Source organism: Poecile atricapillus, chromosome 5 (genome assembly GCF_030490865.1).
Source record: "Poecile atricapillus isolate bPoeAtr1 chromosome 5, bPoeAtr1.hap1, whole genome shotgun sequence".
NCBI classification, from domain to species: Eukaryota; Metazoa; Chordata; class Aves; order Passeriformes; family Paridae; genus Poecile; species Poecile atricapillus.
The window spans coordinates 20,289,847-20,308,107 of NC_081253.1; the positions used below are offsets into that span (position 1 = coordinate 20,289,847).

Below are 18,261 nucleotides of genomic sequence, written 5' to 3' on the forward strand. Positions count from 1 at the left end.
TCCTCATGTTGAGATGAAACTTGTGTTTTAGTTATGGCCATTGCTCTAAAAAAGGTCAGGCACCATCCGCTTGGCACCTGCCTTAGAAATATTCCTTTGCATGAATTATTTCTTACAGGGTAGTTCCTATTTTATTCATCAAAATACAAGGTGAGGTGACGGTGGTGGTGTTTGCTTGCTTGCTTGGTTGGGTTTTGTTTATTTTTTAATGGCAAGAAATGATGAGGTAGCTCCAGCACCCATTGAACAGTACGGTTGCAAGTTATGCGGGACGGAGTCCCGCTTTCTGTCTCATTGCCCTGGTTCCCGCTGGCTGAAGGCGCAGTTACCAATCCTGCTATGGATATTGTGCAGCCGAGTAGGATGGGGCCGTACAGAAGGGCACTTAGCAGCAGCTCCGGGCACCAGGGAGCCGCGGCAGGCCGGCCTGGCGGGCGCGCTGCGCTGCGGGCGGCCCGGCCAGGGCGGATCCCTCACGCCGGCCGAAGGCGGGAGGGGGGCGCTCCCGGCCCGCCGCCACACGCGGCCACGTGACCGCCTCACATGGGCAGCATGGCGGCGCCCAGAGCCGCCCGCGCGCTGCGGAGCGGAGGTGAGTGCGCGCCGCCGCCGCCGCCGCCGGGGTGAGGCGCGGGCCCGGCCGCCGCTCCGCCATTCCCGCCGGCCGCCGCCGCGCCGCTGCTCAGTCGGGGCTCGCTTTGAAATCGAGGAGCGAAAGGTCCCGCCGCGCCTTCCGAGGGCTGCGAGAGAGAGCTCCGCCGGCCGGGGCGCGCTGAGGCGTCCGGGCGGGGGGCGGCGTGTGGCGGCGGGGCCTGCAGCAGCGGCCGCTGCTGTCAAGTCTCGGCTTGTACTAAGGCGTGTTCCCCCGGCGCTGTGCTCGGCCTGGGGCCGGCACACGGCAGCTCCCGCCGTCCCGGGGACCCAGCGGTGCGGGAAGGCTGTGGGAATGTTTTGCTCTAGTTTTGCTGTGGTGGTTTTTGCTGCTGAAGTAATCTGACATAAGTATACGGGTTTCTTCTACCAACCCGTTCAACTGCAGGACTTCTTACCTGCTGGCACGCCCGTCTGTATAATGGCTTTTCAGGGCCTCTTGTCCCCCGAACCCTGAGGTTCTCTGAGGAGCACATTTTCTACCACATAACCTTTCACAAGTTAAAGTTGTGTGCTCATGTCCTACATCCTTCTTCAGCCCCATGCGCACCTAAAAACCCAGTGTCTGTCGTCCAGTTAAAAGAACCTAGCAAATTAAATTTGTTAAGCCTTCCTACCTTCCGCTCAGGCATCAAACCTTGCTCAGCTTCCCTAGGCGATGAGCTTTTACAGAGACTTGAAAAAGTTAAATTGTCATAGTTAAGACAAGACTGATTAGATGAAATCCAGTTTTCCCTGTATTGGACAGTTCAGTATAATTTAATTTGCAAATACTGAAAGACAAAAGTAATTTAAATTAGGTTTCTGTCTACCTAAGGGTATCTATTCTACCTTAATTGAACAAAAATTACTTTTTTTGTGTTTAACTTTTAATGTATCTGATGTTACATTTTTATAAATGATGAAAGCTGTATTATGGAACTGTTTCTGCATAAGTGCACTTGAGCAGCAGAGATCTCGGAAACTGGTATACTGATTAAATGCTTTCTCCAAATATCAGGACTTAGGCTAGCCTAAAAAACCCCTTTATTAAAAAACATACTAGGAAATTAAAAACTACTTAGCAGTAAACATATAGGGGAGTTATTTGAATAGTCTCTGCCTTGCTAATGTCAGAATTCAAACACTTTCAACCCAAGGAGAAGGCACACAACTCTTTAGGGTGTGAGTTTTCACAAACCTTTGTGAAATTCTGTATGCTCAAATGCTGCATTTCAGAGTGGACTAGCAGTGGGTTGAACTGCATTTTAGCTCTCACCTTTTCTTGAAGAGTATTAAAAAAAAATTTACAGGTAATGCATAGGAGTATGAATTGAATTTACTATTTTGTAAAAGAAAACTAGGAAGCACCCAGAATACAGACACATCATAGTCACTGTCACAGTTTGCCGCTAGAGATAGTATGGATTGTGTGGTGATTCACTGGCTTGTAAATGGTTTGATTAGATATCACAGTTTCAGATATTAACGTAGTTGAATCTGTGCTACTTTATTGGTAATAAAGTAGAAGACATGAAAGAACTGCATCTATATCTACAATTGTATCTTAGATGACTTAAAGCATAGTAATCTCTTACAGATATATTTATTTTATACAGGTGAATTATTGTAGAGTAGAAGCCCCTAATTTCTTATAATGAAATTTCAGGTTTTAGAGCCACAGGGGAATAATTGCTGAGAAGACATCCCATGTAAAATGAGTTACTTTTGTTTTCAATGCTGATAGAGCTGGTTCCAGATCTTGCTTCCCTAGCAATGAATATGAATTCTGTGGCAGTCTGTGTGACTTACTGTGGGCCAGGTTTTTAAAGTCAATTCAGAATAGACTGACAGGGTGTGATACATCCCTTGCATATGTAGTTTGTGTTCCTAGACTGGCTATTTGCTTGGTAAGGGGCTGAGCTGCCTCTTCAGCCCCTTGTGGAACTGGGAATTTGTCCATAGACTCCTCAGTGGGGAACCTGAAAACTGCACCTGACTATAGCTGTCTCCAGCATGTGAGACATTGTGAGATGCTGCTTCTTCTGTGACTAGAGAGCCTTTTAGAGATGTTAGTTTTCAAAATTTTTCTGAGAATGTTACTCTTTCCCTTCTCTTAGTAAAATGAGGAGGAAATACATAAATGTGATTTTAAACCTTTTTTATTTTTTATAAAAACAGAGGGACATAGCTGGAGTTGATTCTGTAGCAGTACAGCTTCAAACTCTCACACTTTCAAGTCTGCCCAGAAGTGCTGAGTCTCTTTAGAAATGAGTTGGGGTTTGGTTTGGTTTTTTTTTTTTCATTTTTGGACCATAGGTCACAAGTTTGGTTCACAAGCCTTGTCAGTAACACATGGTTGAGTATCTTCTATACTTCATGGTTAGGTTAGCCAAAACTGTGTATATTAAAGGAATAATAAAGTCTTCTCCAGCAGGGTATTTATATGAAAATCATCAAACTATCCTGATGAACTACACAAGTTAGAAACATTACTTGGACTAATAAAGAATGTATAGCAAGTGACTGAGGCAATGTGATCTGGTTTACATGCTCTAGATGGAGTGCAGACATGTAATTTTAAATAGTTTTTCTTTCTGGTAAGACATGGCATCTTTGACATTTAGGATGGTAAAACTGGTAATCAACTTTTAAATTGCCATTTTATGTTGGACTCTGTGTGTTACTGTACAGAAGTGTGCTATGGGGTCTGCATCTGGGAAGTGATTAAATAAATAAAGTACCTGCTTTACTGAATCTTTTATTGAGCAGTGTTTCTGATACAGTTCATTTCTTGCATTTTTTAATCTGCAGACCTTGGTGATGCTCATGGTTTTATAAAATTCAAACTTTTTAGTATATCTAAGAGGAAGTGAAAGGACTCATATTATTTTCTTTTTTTTTTCCTGAAATCAAAGTATTCATTTCAGATTTTTTTTTTGTTGCCATATGCTACTGAATCAGTCTGTTTTCCTCTTTCTGATGGTGCATTTTGAAACAGGAGTTATATTTCTTATAAAAAAATGTTATAGCTTGCTCTTTGATGAGCATATTTAACCACAAATTTCAGCATATTAGATACTGTTCTCATGTTAAGAATGAAACATAAAAATCTTCTTAGCACTATTAATATTCAAGTGGTAGAAGTATCTCTTTGTCTGTATTTTTCTTACTGTTAAAAAGAAATTCAGAAATGTACAATTCAGTCAATTAATCTTTACCTATAGTAATTTCCAGTACTTTTAAAAAAATTAACCATAGAATATACAGATAACAATTTTGGAGAGACTTGACTGTTTCCTGGTATTCCAGACTTAAAATTAAATACGTCCTGTAATTCTGATTTTTTTTTAATTTTTTTTTTTTTAATGAGAAAAAGAGATTTAAAACTTGTGCAAGAGAGTTTTCAAGATCAAATGTGCTTGGCTGCACTGTGCGATATATGAGTTGGGCAATTAGCTGGAAAAAAATATTAATTCACATTTTCCATTAATTTGTAGACAGACTCATGTCTCCAGAATTTAATATTAGCATTATGAGCTGCAAGTGAGGCATGGTAGAAGTTCAAACCATTTGATTGTAGTACACTTTCAACATTTTTTAAATGATCCTAAGGTAGTTTCATCTCTGTCTCGAAAATAATCAGGCAGGCAATGAATTATTCCCATTTCAACTGTGCAGCAACTCTGGGGAAGACATGCACTTTCATGGTTTGAGGCACGAGAGAAAAATATTCCCCTTTCAATAAAGTGTTTAATTGTTCTCTTCTTTCAGTTGAGAGGTAATGTATTGTTGGCAGCACACTATGTCTTTTTTTCTTACAAGATCTATCACATCAGGCTGTGGGTGGATGTGTAGGGTGTGGTTTCTCTGTGAGCTTAGGTTTCTCAGCATTAGCTAAGATTGCCTTTTAATGAAGGAAAGTCATTAGCAGATGTCCTGGGCAGCTGCTGAAAACCAACATTTTCTGCCACATCAACAGCTTTAGTGACCCACACCTACTCTTGTAGCCATTCATTTCAGACTAAGTCTTTTCTCCTTTGGAGGAAGGTGCCCATTGCCCTGGCACCAGAGCGTCACCATTGTGGTTTCAGCTAAAACCCACATAGAGACAATGTTAATGACAAGTTCCTGAAAAGTACTTAGTTTCAGCTTTTTGTGAATGTTTGCTCTGCATGCCTTATATCTGGGGTGTCCAGATCCCAGTAGTGTCCTGTACCTTGCCAGTGTTTAGTGTGTGATAAATGTATTAGATATATTTTCATATGCCAGAAGTTAAGGAAAGTAAGCCCAGCCATAATCCTTCAGGAAAAATTGACCTAGTTTGGAAGTGTATTTTGCATGTATCACTTTTCATTTTGCAGAATTTTCCTTAAAGCTCACCTGGAGCTTTTTCTAAGAGGAAAAGTGCTACTTCCTCTTTCCATTCCTATGCAGAGCTCTGAGACTTTTCCACCATCTGCAGAAGGTTACTGTCCGGGGTGGTGATTCCCTGAAGAGCCATTGTCAAGCTTTGTGCATAGGCTACTGACCCTGAAGGAGAATATCAGAAAGCTCTGGGAATGACTCAAGCAAGAAAGTGGGATGCCCCATCGTAGGGAGTTGTCTTGCTGCTGTGCTTCCAAAGCAGATTTTAGAATGCTGTCTCTGTCTTCACAATTGGTCATGGGGATATCTGCGCGAGGACTGTTTGCATGCACAACTTTTACACTGCCTGCCAGATTCTGTTGTCTGGCATTTTCTTACCTGGCTGCAGATGTGGAAACAAAGTACATAATATCAACATAATACCATGTAATAGGGTGGAAAGTCTGAAATGTAAAGTCATGTCTGTGATTTTAATTCAATATACTCAGTTCAGTGCTGCCTCTGGACAGCACATAAGGCAAACTTTGTCTCTCCTTAAAGGTGTTGCTTCAGTCTTCAACTCTTCAGGCTCACAAACGCAGTGTTAACCAACACACACAAATCTTAGTGTTGCTCTGCTAAGAACGAAAGAACTGATTTAACCTCCTCTTTACTCATACAGCAAATCAGTGAAATAAAGAATACTACTTCACAATCTTTAGAGATTAAATTAAAGGGAACAAAAATACAGACTTCTAAAATCTGTACTGGAAGATGATTGATAGCTGAGACTGTGTGCAGGATCAAACTCTGAAGTGTCTGGCTACTTGGTCCTTGCATGTTCTGTAACTTGAAACATCAAGAATAGCGGTAGAGTATATGACAGATCTCTGGTGGCCTATAAATTTGTTTAGAGTAATGTATAGTGTTTGAGGAGAAAAAATGAAGGATTGAATCAATCCTAAAGAAGTTCTGGACCTTAAATAGTGAATTGTTTTGTATTTTTGAGCAGATAGCTTCACTCCCTAAAATCGTAGGATCAAATGTCCCGTAAGCATATAATAAAACATTTTTTTTTTGCCTCTGAGAGCTCACAGTGCAGATAGCTAAGGCAGACAAAAGGGGCTGAAATCATGAGCACTAGCTGATGGATGGAGAAACTCTAGCACTGAGGGAGTAATTTCTGGAGGGTTTTGTGGCAGCACAGCATCAGCAGGATGAAACAGGGCCTGAGCCTGCCCTAGTGCCTGCTGCTCCAAAGTTACCAGGCAAGCACACAGTTTAGCAGTACATAAGTACGTAAGAATTTAGCAGGACATAATCTTGATTTAGATATAGAATTTATTTTACTCAAGTTTTTGCACTGAATTACTCTACCTAGAACAGAAGCTGAATTTAAGGTGCACATAAAAACAATATACCACATATCTATAAAATTTTGGATTTATGTGTTATGGGTATTCTCTAGCTGTGCAGGGAAAACCCTACTGGGCCAGTTTGGCGCACTTAACCTCATTTCTTGTGTGGCTTTCATGTATAGCTATAGTTGGAGTGTAAGATTGAGGCTAACAAAAAATATTTCTATGGTGTTATGGTAATTTTTTTTATTCTGAAAAGGTGTGAATTTTGGCAGAAGTCACCTTGAAAACAAGCTACTTCTGGTTTTGAACCTGTTTTGATGCTAAAACTGCAGTGGAGGTCTGTGTAATGAAATCTAAGCTGGTTTTCCTTTTCATGATATTTGGATATAGAAGACATGATGTTCTCATTGTGACAGTTGTGATCAAGTGGAAATTTAAACAATAACTTAGGAGCTTTTGAGCATTCTTCAGTGACAGTCCTGCTGGTCTACTGCAGTCTGTGATTTCAAAGTAGTACTTGATGGTGTATGCAGTCTGAAAAGGCCTTTTCTGTGGTAAAACTACCGGTAGGATGCCCAGTTACAATGATCTTATCAACTGGGGATTGACAATATTCCTTTTTTTGGTTCCTTCTTCCTTCTCCACCCCCAAACAAGCACATTCATATAGCACTTCAAAATGCACATCTGGTGAGAGTCTTGCTGCCTCTTCTTCTCTTTGACAGTTTGACATGATGATGTGCCACGATGGGTGGCTTGCAGTGCTTCTAGACACCACATCCCAGTGCTGTTGATCTAACAATACTTATTAGTATGAAAATTTAATTTGAAAATATTTTGAAGTAATGTAGTGGGAGGGGGAGTGGGTTACAAGGCAATGACTTCTTTTTAATGGTTTGTCTATTCAAGCCATGTGTATTTGTCACAGTGATTTCTTTCCTAAGCATTTTTATTTAAAATCAATGTTTGTTAAAATGTGCTTGTCTGCCCAATCCAGCTTTCATATTATCTATGTGAAAAGGCAAGAGAACGTATATAAGGAGCAGTCTGTATGTTGTAAACTCTTTGCCTTACAGTTATTGCATCCTGTAGAAAGAGGCTGTTTGGCTACAGCCTTGTTTTAATTTCATTTTTTAGTTTTCAGTTACACATTTCTGGAGTCTCCCTGACCACTGCTGTTACCTGATGGCGCCTATATTTCATCAAGTTTAGACAAGCAGTCTACCTGGACTTAGGCCCAGAGGAGCTGCCGTAACTGATGAACATGATCCTCTCTGCCTGGGAATTCAAGACCTATAGAACCATGATTCCCAAGGGAATTGAAAGAAAACTGTGTTCAGACCTAGCCTCTTGCTTTTTTTTTTATTTTCTTTGTTGTTTGTATGGAGCATTGCCTTGTACTGATGGGTAGCATACTTTACCACAAGTGAAATCTGGTACTGGTTTGCTGATGATTAGGAGAAAAGATTCTTTTTAACATACCCTGAAAACAGAAGCAGGAAAGAATAGAGCACACAGAGACAGACATGAGTTGCTGTGACATCTCTTCATTATTGCGTACAAATAAAGTGATGAGTTATTAAACAAAATAGCAAAAAATTTTGCAGCATTACTATTATGATGGGTAGTTTTTTACTGTGTCATCATTTTTAGGCTTCAAGAGTTTAGTGGATACAATTGCATATTTTGATTTTGTTCTTGCATGCTGCTCTTTCATCTGTTTTGTTCTGTTGGGAAAACTACATTATATAAAAATTGCATATTATTTTAGCTGTAGAATATTATGGTGGAGTTTTTAATTTAGAAAATGTTTTTAGAATTTTTTTTTCTGATTGCAGAATGGATGTTAGTGTTCAATGTAATTAAATTTAATTGCATTTCCTGCATGTTTTATTTTTAGTTTGCTCTTATATGCCTTTATTTTCTTCGGGAGTTGTATATTTGACATATTTTTTTAAAAGCATGGTGTTGGCAGTTCAACACAAGGTCAGTTTAGATCAATGAAATAATAAGCTTAAAAGTCTTCTAAATGTGGGGAACTTGTAGTTTCTGCTTAATGATCAGGAGTTGTTTCTTCATGTTGTTTTGGACTATGTGGGTTTATTATTTGTTTTCTTTGTAAGTTTAAAACATTAAGATGGGGAAGAGTAATTCGAGGCTGCTGCTTTCTTCTTATTCTGCCTTTTATACCCAGTTCAAGTGGGCAGGCTGGCAGAGCTCTTCTAGCTATGTACATTTTTGCCATTCATTTGTCTTTTGCTGCTTGTGTTTGCTTAACTAACATGTTATACCGGTACTTGTAGAGAGACTTTTTTCTTCAATATCTTAAGAAAGAGTGGGGTTTGCTTTTCTGTTAACAGTTTGTCTGACTGACCTATACTTTTAAACATGAGCTGTTTACCCAGGGAGGAGCTATAGTGGCTGGAGAACCTTGCTAAGCTCTGGGTTCACAAATGTGGAGACTGAACAGATAAGGATTCTCAGACTTACATATTTAAATCTAGTGACTAATAAACATCTGAAATAAAGATGTTATTACTAAAAGTCCATTATTCATTTTCTCTGTGTAAGGGAATGTAAGGTCTGCTGTAGCACAGTACAGGTATTGTATTGTTCACACCTTCCATGTTTCTCATCTGCTCCAGGTTTGACATTCCTGGTGTTTCTGAGGTTTAAGAAAAATCATATCAGATTTTTTTAAACCTTGGAAAGTTAAAAGTACAATCATGCAGTATAATCCTGTTAAGACTTTTCTTTCCAGTCACCAACAGGAAGGAGAATTGCCATTCTTGAAGGGAAAATTTCATTGAAAGTTTTTAATAGTTAGAGAACACCAGAGGAGTGAAGCTGTTTTCTTGAATTGTGGCAGTACTCAGAGGCCAGAAGCTTCAGGGTTCTGTTGTCTGACATACAGGAATCTCCTTCTCTGGAGTCTATGCAGCAGTTAGAAATAAATAAGGAGAGAGGGAAAGGTTTCTGCCAGCACAGAGGCTTTTTCACCATTGCATGGTGGTGAATCAGTTTGAGAATCTCTGTTGAGTCTCACTTTGGCATCTCATGGATTTCCCACTTCCTGGGGTTGGTGACCTTGGTGGGAGCTAGCAGTCCTTGGGAATTTACCAGCTTTGGAAAAGGGAGGGTCTCCAGCTAGGTTGGCCCTCTACCACTGCCTCACAGTAAAAGAAGTTCTCCTATGGCTGTGTGGCTGAAGAGAAGGTATGATCTCAACAAAGAGTGGGGCTCAGGTAGTTCATGGCACTAGGAGTCAGGAGCTAGGGATATTTGGGGCTGGTAGTGTGCATGGCTTTGGATGAGTCATTGAACTTTCTGTGGTCTTTCTCCACATGCAATGCAGATTTTTATCTACCTTGCAGGTGCATTGGTTGAGATAAATGAGTTGTATGTAAAGCACTTTGAAGATGAAAAGCTCTATAAAAATGCTAACTATTATTACATATGAGCTCTTGAGTGCATAATGGCTGTTTGCCTGCCATTATTTAAAGTAATTTATAACACATGAAGTATGAAGGCACTGTATGAAGTCAAGTTCTAGTTTCCATTTAAGAAAAATCATATTTTGTGTTCAGGTAACACCACTGGTCTTTGGTGTTATCTAGGGTGAAAACAGACTCTAGAGGATTTTTAAAAAGGAACTGTTTCAAAACATAGAAATTGTGTTATTTTATAATAAGGGTTTCTTCTCAGTTGGTAATTTCTTACCCATTTTATATGACTTATGTTTTGATTGTCAAATTTCCATGTTATCTACCTTTTTTTGTTTTGCCAACTGCTTCTTCTGACACTTACACTTTTGTCTGAGCTATTGTAACTTTTCTCTCCCTGACCCTTACATCTGTCTCTGCAGTTGCTGTCAAAGCTTATGTTCCTCTGCTCAGTGACTCTTGGCACACAGGTTTCCTTAGCCCTTTGTCTACCCATCGCTCACTCTGGGGCTTCCACAGCATTCCCACCCTGAGAAGTCTCCTGCCCCAGGCACTCATTGCCAGCCAGTGCTGCATAGTATGGTGCTCTTCTTTAGGGGGCTTCTCCAGAAATGTCACAGTCAACTGCCTGTCAGGCAGGCAGAAACTGCCCAACAACAGAAGGGACAAAGCTGCCCTGTGCTTGAGAGCAGACCTCCCGGGCTGCGACCTGTTGGTTCACTGTTCTTCAAGCTTATTGAGCACTTTTGTAAGCATCCTCCAGTGGCAACGTGGACTCCCATGTAGAAAGCTGAAACAAACTGATAATGGATTTGCTTTCTAAATTAAAGCCTTGCTATCAAATTCACAGGTTTTGTCAAGTCACAGGTTGAAAAGAACTGTGTATTGTTTGTTATGTATCAGAACTGTGTAGTCAGTCCAGCTTGGATAGTTGAATATTCAATTTAGCCCCAATCTTGGTTTGCTGCATTGGGTTAGAGATGCGATAGAAATGAATGCCCCATCTTTAGTAGATTCACAGTCATATGTAATTACTTAATTGCAGTTGCCTTCACTTCTAAGATGTGCCATGTAACCAGAATAGTGCATGTTTTAATTGTAGGACTAAAATGCGAGAGAGTATGCATGAAAATTTGCATACCACAGGATAAGGTCCTGTAGTTTATTGGATGCAATTCAGGGAGGAAAATATAGTATGTGACTATGTTTAGTATAATAAGAAATGTTAGAATTCTCTATTTTGTCATAGTTATGATGTTATATTGCTATGTTTCTAAAATTATCTAGGAGAAGTGATTGGTAAATGTTACCAACTGGACTGGTCATTGGCAAAGGGTTTTATCTGCATGATAGCTGGCTGTTCCTTGGAGAACAAGGGAAATTTTTATTTTTAGTTTTAGTTTTAGTTTTATATTCCCTCAAGGTACTTCATATTGAAAACACTGTTTGAGTGAAAAACATTGGTAATGTTTTATGACATAGAAACAAGGTATAGAAAGTTTGTTCATTATACTTTTAGAGACTACATCCTTTCCAAATCAATAATGTCTTTCCCTTCGTAATTTCTGAAGGAAAAGGAGAATGTTAAAAACCGAGTGTTCAACAAGCTGTCCTGCTGCATGGAAGCCTTAGAAGGGAGAATAAAGGGCTCTTCAGAGCTCCTTGGAGGTCTTTTGGCAGACATGCTCTCTAGCATGCAGCCTGAGAAAACTTCCATGGGTGTTTTTGAAAGGCGCACTGTTCTTTTTTGAGTTTAGATTATAAATAGCCAGCTACTCTAACTAGCTCTATAAAGTCTCCAGCTTTCACATTTTAAAGATGTTTATGTTCAGGTATTCATTGTTAAAACCTTTTTAAAGCTATGTTCCATTTTAGATCAAGCTAATTTTGAACCATGAAGAACTGTTGCAGTAATGAACATAATCTGAATTTATAAATTAATTCTTACAGCACATCAGATGTTCTCTGTAGAAATTTGTATACTTCTCAGATTATCTGTTTCATACTTTCTTGTACATAAATTTAAATTATGTCCTGCCTTATGTATTTTTTAAAAAAGAAAGTCAACAGATGTGGCATAACATTGAAAGAAAATGGCAAGTTTGTTTCTCATATAAATTGCAGCTGTTCAGTCTCAGATTTACTGATAGACACAGGTGAAAATGGACTTGGGCAGAAGCCCAAGTGAACTCCTAGCTTCTCTCCATGTAAAATGAAGATGTTATATGTAAGAAATGGTGCAGTCACTGCAGATCTGTATTCTGCTTGACTTCTCAGCTCTTGAGTATATTTACAGACTCATCTAGAGCTGTTGAGCTGAGGTCCTTTTCCACTGGACAAAGTGGGTAGGCATCTCACAAAGACGTGGTGGGTTGACACTGAGAGGAGGTGTTGCCCGTAGACATTTGTGCAGATCTGAGCATCGAGTCACACTCGTGCCTTGTGGATGAAATAGTAGGTGATGACAAGGCTTAATCTCATTGCCATGTCCTTTTTGAACTATCATCTGTGAAGTGGCTAGGCAGGTCTGAACTCTCTGAGCCATTTCTGGTTGTTCTGCACTGATTATTTAAAACATAATTCCTGAGTCATGGTAGAAATGGGTGTTCTTTAAAGAAGTAAATACGGTAGTGGGTCTTGTCTGGGTTTATGAAGATTTATTCATGCTCTAACGCACCCTACTAAATCAGCAGAAACTCATCTCATGAGAATAGTTCTCTTCTGGGAAATCAAAAAGATCAAAAAGATCAAGTTATACCAGCAAGAATTATTTTGCTGGTAAAACTGTCCCAGCAGCTTTCTGAGTAGTACCATTATGTTTTCTAAGAGTTTTGAGTTGTGGAATACTCTCCTTAACTAATACATGTTTTCTGGAAAGAATGTAATTGCAGAGCAAGCCAAAGACTGCAGAAATGCCTGTTTCTAAAATATCCTTGATAAAGACAGTCTTGTTTTTGTTCATTTGGAGGCTGTTTTGTCCAAATAACTCTTCTGTAAAAGCTGCTTGACAAAATCAGGTATAGAATGAGGTAGCTGATGGAAAGCCTTTGGCGGAGCTTGTTGCAACAGTATCCCCAGCTGTGGAAACCAGATGGGTGTTGCAAAATGGATTGGTGGGGTGTTAGCAGCTGAGAGTTCAGCCAGATGAAGATAACCTGGGATGTCTGGAGAAAAGCAGCAGTTCTCTCGTGTCTCCTCCGGTATGACAGGCCGTGACAGTGGACTACCAACCACTGAAGGATGAGCAAGCACGGCCCAGGCATGGGCATAGGGCTTCCAATGACTGTGCCATTGCCAGGGGAACAGCCATGTCAGAATCAACTTTATTGTAGCTCTTTGCCTACTGAGTGCAGATCAGGAGCCTTGACATTTATGAAGTTGTGGCCAGGTCTGTAAGGCTCAAATTCACAGTCATGTCACCTTTCAATAGGCTATGCATGTAGATTGAGATAGACTTCACATTTTCTGTGTGAAAAAAATGTGCAGCAGGATTCTTAGCATGTAATCGACTGAATCTAGAAGTTCTGAGTTGAGTTTACAAATTAGTAATTGATTAAATGGATGTCCCTATAGAGAATTTCATAGGTTACTGCCCAGTTTTGCAGACAAAGTAGCTAAACATTCTCAGGAGAAGTGCCTGTCATATTTTGCTGGCAAGTTAGATTATCTTCATCTTGTGGAAAGCAAAACATTTATTTCCTCTTACAGATTTACTATCTATGCAGAAAAGACTGTGTAAACCCTTTTCAGTCTAGAAAAAGGTGATTGAGACCTAAATTCTTGCAAAAACTCCCTTGCTTACTCTGTCGAGCTTAGAGAATCAGACAGTAGAACAGTTCAGTAAACCATACAGAGTGAATAACCTGGTGAAGGTAGTTCAGAAATTAGGTTTTCTTTTTTTCTTTTTTTTAGCTTAATAATACATCTTTTGAATAAATGAGTCTGAATGTTTGGTACACAATCATTCTGTTACTTTCCGCCTGTTTTACACTTCTTTTCTTTCCCTTTAGCATTTATTGGTTCCCTTTCTACAGAAGGGCTATGTTATTTATAAATTGCCATTTTATTTGCCTTATGCCATATATGAAGTGGGCCGTAGATGGTAGTTACGTGGCTTGAGAATAGAACCCTTAATTTTGATGTGTTTTATAAACAATTGGCAATAAATGGCCTCATCCTGTGTCCTTTGACTTTAGTGGGAGCTCTGACAAGTGTGTTTACGCCAGAAGAAGCCGGCTGCCAGCGCAGCGGAGCGGGCAGCGCGCCTTTGCTTTCAGCACAGTTGTGTGTCCCCGTGCCAAGAATGAATTTTGCCGATTCAGATTTGCTCAGTTTGTCAACACACAGCTCCCATTGAACTTCGCAGGACGAGAATGATTCTTGGCACGGGGCCGTGGACAGCCCAGGGAGCGGGGCCGGCAGCGGCGGGAGCTGTGCGCTGGCGAGGGGAGCAGCGCCCAGCCTTGGCTTCCCAGATCCTGGGGCTCCCGTCTCCTGGAGCATGTGTTTGCTGTTGTTGGGGTGATGGGAAGAGTCAGTGATAAAAAGAGATTTCCTAGGTTAGTTTTCAAGGCTATTTTTTTTGTGTGTATGTCTGTCTGGATGATTAATGTGAATAGGAAAATACTGTTGACCCATTTAAATCATGTTAGACAACTTCCATTGCTCATCTACATAATGAAATACACACTGAACATTACAGCCTAAGTATAAGAGCCAGCGAACTACAAAAATAATATTTTACTCATTTAGATTATGAAGTAAAATATAGGACATTAGTACTAATGATAGTATTAAATTTTAAGCCATGCAAATTGCAATTGTCAGTGAAAAAGATCTATAAGTTGAAAAGGCTATTAGCATTTCAGCTTTAACAGTTAATTTGAGTAATTTCTTTTTTCTGCTAGTGTGCAGCTTAAAGTCTACATGCAAAACATTTAATGGTAAGTGCAGAAGTGTTTGTTTCATATTGTTATTTAATTTCAGTCATTAAAGAAATGTTAGAAATTAATTTGTGATATTAAAATATATTAACATTTTATATTACTAAGAATAAACTGCAATTTTTACTTGGGTAAAATGAAATATAAAAGGCAAATTATTAGTAACCAACAGGTGAAATAATTTGAAGCATTTATTTAAGTACCAAAGCAAAAACCTTTAAAAATACAGATTTTATCAAATAGAAACAGAATTGTCAGCGTTTTAAACTAAATACAAATTTTGAAGTGCTGAATTTAGGCTGACAGGTTTCTATGGTTACCTACCTTTCCAATAGTTTGGTGAGATGTGTAAATAGGCCTGTGAGTCACTAGCAATTATTTGGGTTTTGTTTGTTATAGTTGTAATTCTGTGTTCAGTTTGAATCTAATACAGTTCATACCACATGCTTTGGTTTATGTATATTTTAGTGTGTATGATTGACAGTGATTGAGCATTTCTTATGGAGTGCTTAGTTTTTTTGTCATAAGTGATGTATGTTGGTACTTCTGAAAATGTAAACAACTTCTTCCTGTATCACTGTTTGATAAACAGGGATTTTTATGCTAAAAGGAGGTCTTTGTAAATGTTAAGCAAGGAGATAAGTGAAAGGTGTTTAAAAAACATTTAAAACATCTCCCAAACATTATATTGCACTCTTCCAAATTTGATCCATAATTCTATCATTATAATTCACTCAGTGACCCAAATGTCACATATTTATGAAGAAGCTTCCAAGTTACACATTAATAGCACATAGTAATGACTGACAGGTTTAAAAATAAATGTTTCAATCAGGATGCTACAAGTTATCTGCAGCAAGCTCTTGATTAGAACATCTTCTTGTGCAGAGCCCTTTCTTGAAATAAAAATAAAAGCTTATTTCTACCACCACCACAGCAGTTTAGCAGAAAAAGCTGTAAACTCTTAGACCTCTCTGCTCATATATATTGAATTCTAGATTATAGGCTGTAATTCCCCAGCCTTAGACTCATCACTCTAGCAAAGGATGCATATGTGTTTTCTCAGTAAGGACTTATTGTCCTAACATAACTTGTGTTTTCATGTGAAAACAGGAAAATATAAGTAATTACCAACTTTTAACACAAGGCAAGGAATACTCCTAGCTGTCAGTTTTACTGAATTCATAGTAATGTAATCTTATTTTATTAAGGTATTCATCCCAAAGTTGCTGGCCATGTGCACTTTTTTCCTTAATTTTGAGATAAGACTGACCTATGATTCAGAAATCATCTTGTGTCCTTAGAGATTTGGCTGCAGGTGTATGGAAAATACGTACTGCAGGAAAAAGACTGACTGCCTATTCTCTTCCCATGTGTCAAGCTATACAAAATATCCTGATACAATGTTCAGAGCATTCCTAAATTTCCTACGCAAAGATTACTCTTATTTCAGCAATGTTGCTTGCCTACTGAAAGGGTGGGAAATGGATTTTATGGTGATCCAGACATATTTTTTCCATTTGAGATGGAAATTTAAGAGGTTAAAGTAGGATTTCTTTTTAACATTTAATATTGTGTCAGGCATGTATATAGGACATAAACATGCCAGTTGAAAAACAGTTTTTTAACAGAGCGCCTGAAAAGATTTTAACCCAGTAGGATTCAATGAATGTTAGAGCTGTGGGTGGGTGCATATAAACAACAAGATTTGGTATTGTGCTGTGTGTAAGGACTATTTGAATAGCTTATTATTTTAATCTGAAACAACTGCTATTTTTTAAACTAACTTGTTCCAATAGTTGTTAGTTCCTTATAAAATCAAAACCATTAATACAATAACCAATCTTTCAAGCAAAAGTAAAGTCTCTGATCTTTAAAAAAATCTAAAGATAGATAGAAAGTGCTTGGAAAATTTATTTGGATAAATATGGAAGCCTGAACAGATATGTTTCTCATTCTAATTTATTCATTTTATGATAAATTAATTTACTCAATAAAGGAATGCAGTAACATAAGAGGAATGTTTCTCCTGCTAGTCAGAAAAGTTGAAACTTGCCAGATGCTGTGATCTGGAGCCTAAATTCCCTTGATAGTAACTGTGATTGAAACCCTTAATATTGCTTTGTCCAGCTTTTGTACTGGACTTACCTCATTTTGCAGTGATATTGCTTTAGACAACACTGTCTTTTTATTTTCTTTTTGCGTTTTTCTGTCAGAGAGAGAAAATGTAATAGAAATAACACTGGGCTAGAAGGCTCTGTTTGAAGACTGCAATGCCGTGTTCCCAATGACTGTACAGCTTGATCCCGAGTTCTGTAATAGACAATTAATTTCCTTTGGTATTTTAATAAATATCACTCAGCTATAGTTTGATTGTACTCTTTATTTTTTAAATCCCATAATAAAAGGGGGAAGTACTGTTTAATGATACCAGAATTTTACTCAGTCAGTTAATTTATTTCTTACACTGTTTTAGTGTGACTCTGTGTGTGTGTGTATATATATATACAGAACTGCTCAACTGGTCAAAGGAGATTTTAAGGATATAGTACTAATTTTTTCTTCTTGTTTGTTAAAGTTGCACTGTCAGTTGCTGCTGATAAAAGGTGGCATCGAGCCAGCTTCCTGAAGGAGCTATGGGGAGGGTCATGGCTTGTCATGACCTGGGCACCGGTACTTGAATGTTGTTATTATTGGGATGAAGTACCCTTAGGCTGTCATCCTTCCTGTAAATAGAAGGGGTTCTGATTCTCTGTGGTTTCCCAGTTTACCAACTTGCAGAACAGCTATTTTGTTGGCCCTAAGTTTGACTGAATAATGAATTAGAAGCACAGTACTATTCCAGGAGGCACTGATTCATCATTTTAATCTGTTAGCCTAGACTAAATCATAGTAAGTAAAGCCAAACAAGAATCCGTTTCCATATAGTTTATAAATTTACAAACTCATTTGTACTGGCAGATAGCCAACATATTGCCCAGCTCCACTCTGCATGAAGTAAGGACAGAATTGTAATTAGCAAGGAGCATAACTGAGGGCCAAAAGTGACTTTTTTCTGTGACATGGAGGAGTCACAGTGATGCTGGCAGAGGGGCTGACTCTTCTCCCTTGGAGTCGGTCACCGTTCAACCATTGCTTTGCTTCATTGCCTCTTAGGAGAGTAACAAGAACAGTTCTGTTAATGCATCTATTAACTAAACAAATTCTGTTGTTAATTTCCAGAAAAATTGAATAAAACAATCCCAATTAGAATATAATGTTTGCAAGATACTGGCCTGTGTTTCGGTTTCTCAGGATAGAGTCATAAGCATGCTGTTGTTGAAGTTTTCACCAATGTGTTGCTGTTGTAACTGAAGTCTCATCTATCCTGATGAATATTTCATTTCCCCAATCATGCTATTAAAAACAGAGTGTTTTTACCCTTTCATTTCTGCTTTCTCTTTTCCAGTACCATCGTGACAGCTGTGGCTGTGTCCTGTTTACAAATTGCTGCTAGTCACATTTTCAGTAGTCCTTATGGGTTTTGCTTTCCCTTAAT

At 38.8% G+C, this 18,261-nt stretch overlaps 1 protein-coding gene across 2 annotated transcripts in view; it reads left to right on the forward strand.

The window, feature by feature from the left end:
- The first annotated feature begins 526 nt into the window (after positions 1-526).
- Positions 527-18,261, forward strand: part of METAP1D (methionyl aminopeptidase type 1D, mitochondrial) — a 44,928-nt gene continuing 27,193 nt past the window's right edge. Inside the window, exons 1-2 of one of the 2 annotated variants that reach the window (XM_058840272.1) lie at positions 538-592; positions 14,688-14,723. In XM_058840272.1, the coding sequence (XP_058696255.1) occupies positions 544-592; positions 14,688-14,723 (85 nt within the window). In that variant the 5' untranslated portion in view covers positions 538-543. Of the gene's footprint in view, positions 593-14,687; positions 14,724-18,261 lie in introns of both variants that reach the window. The other variant, XM_058840273.1, reaches the window with a different exon arrangement.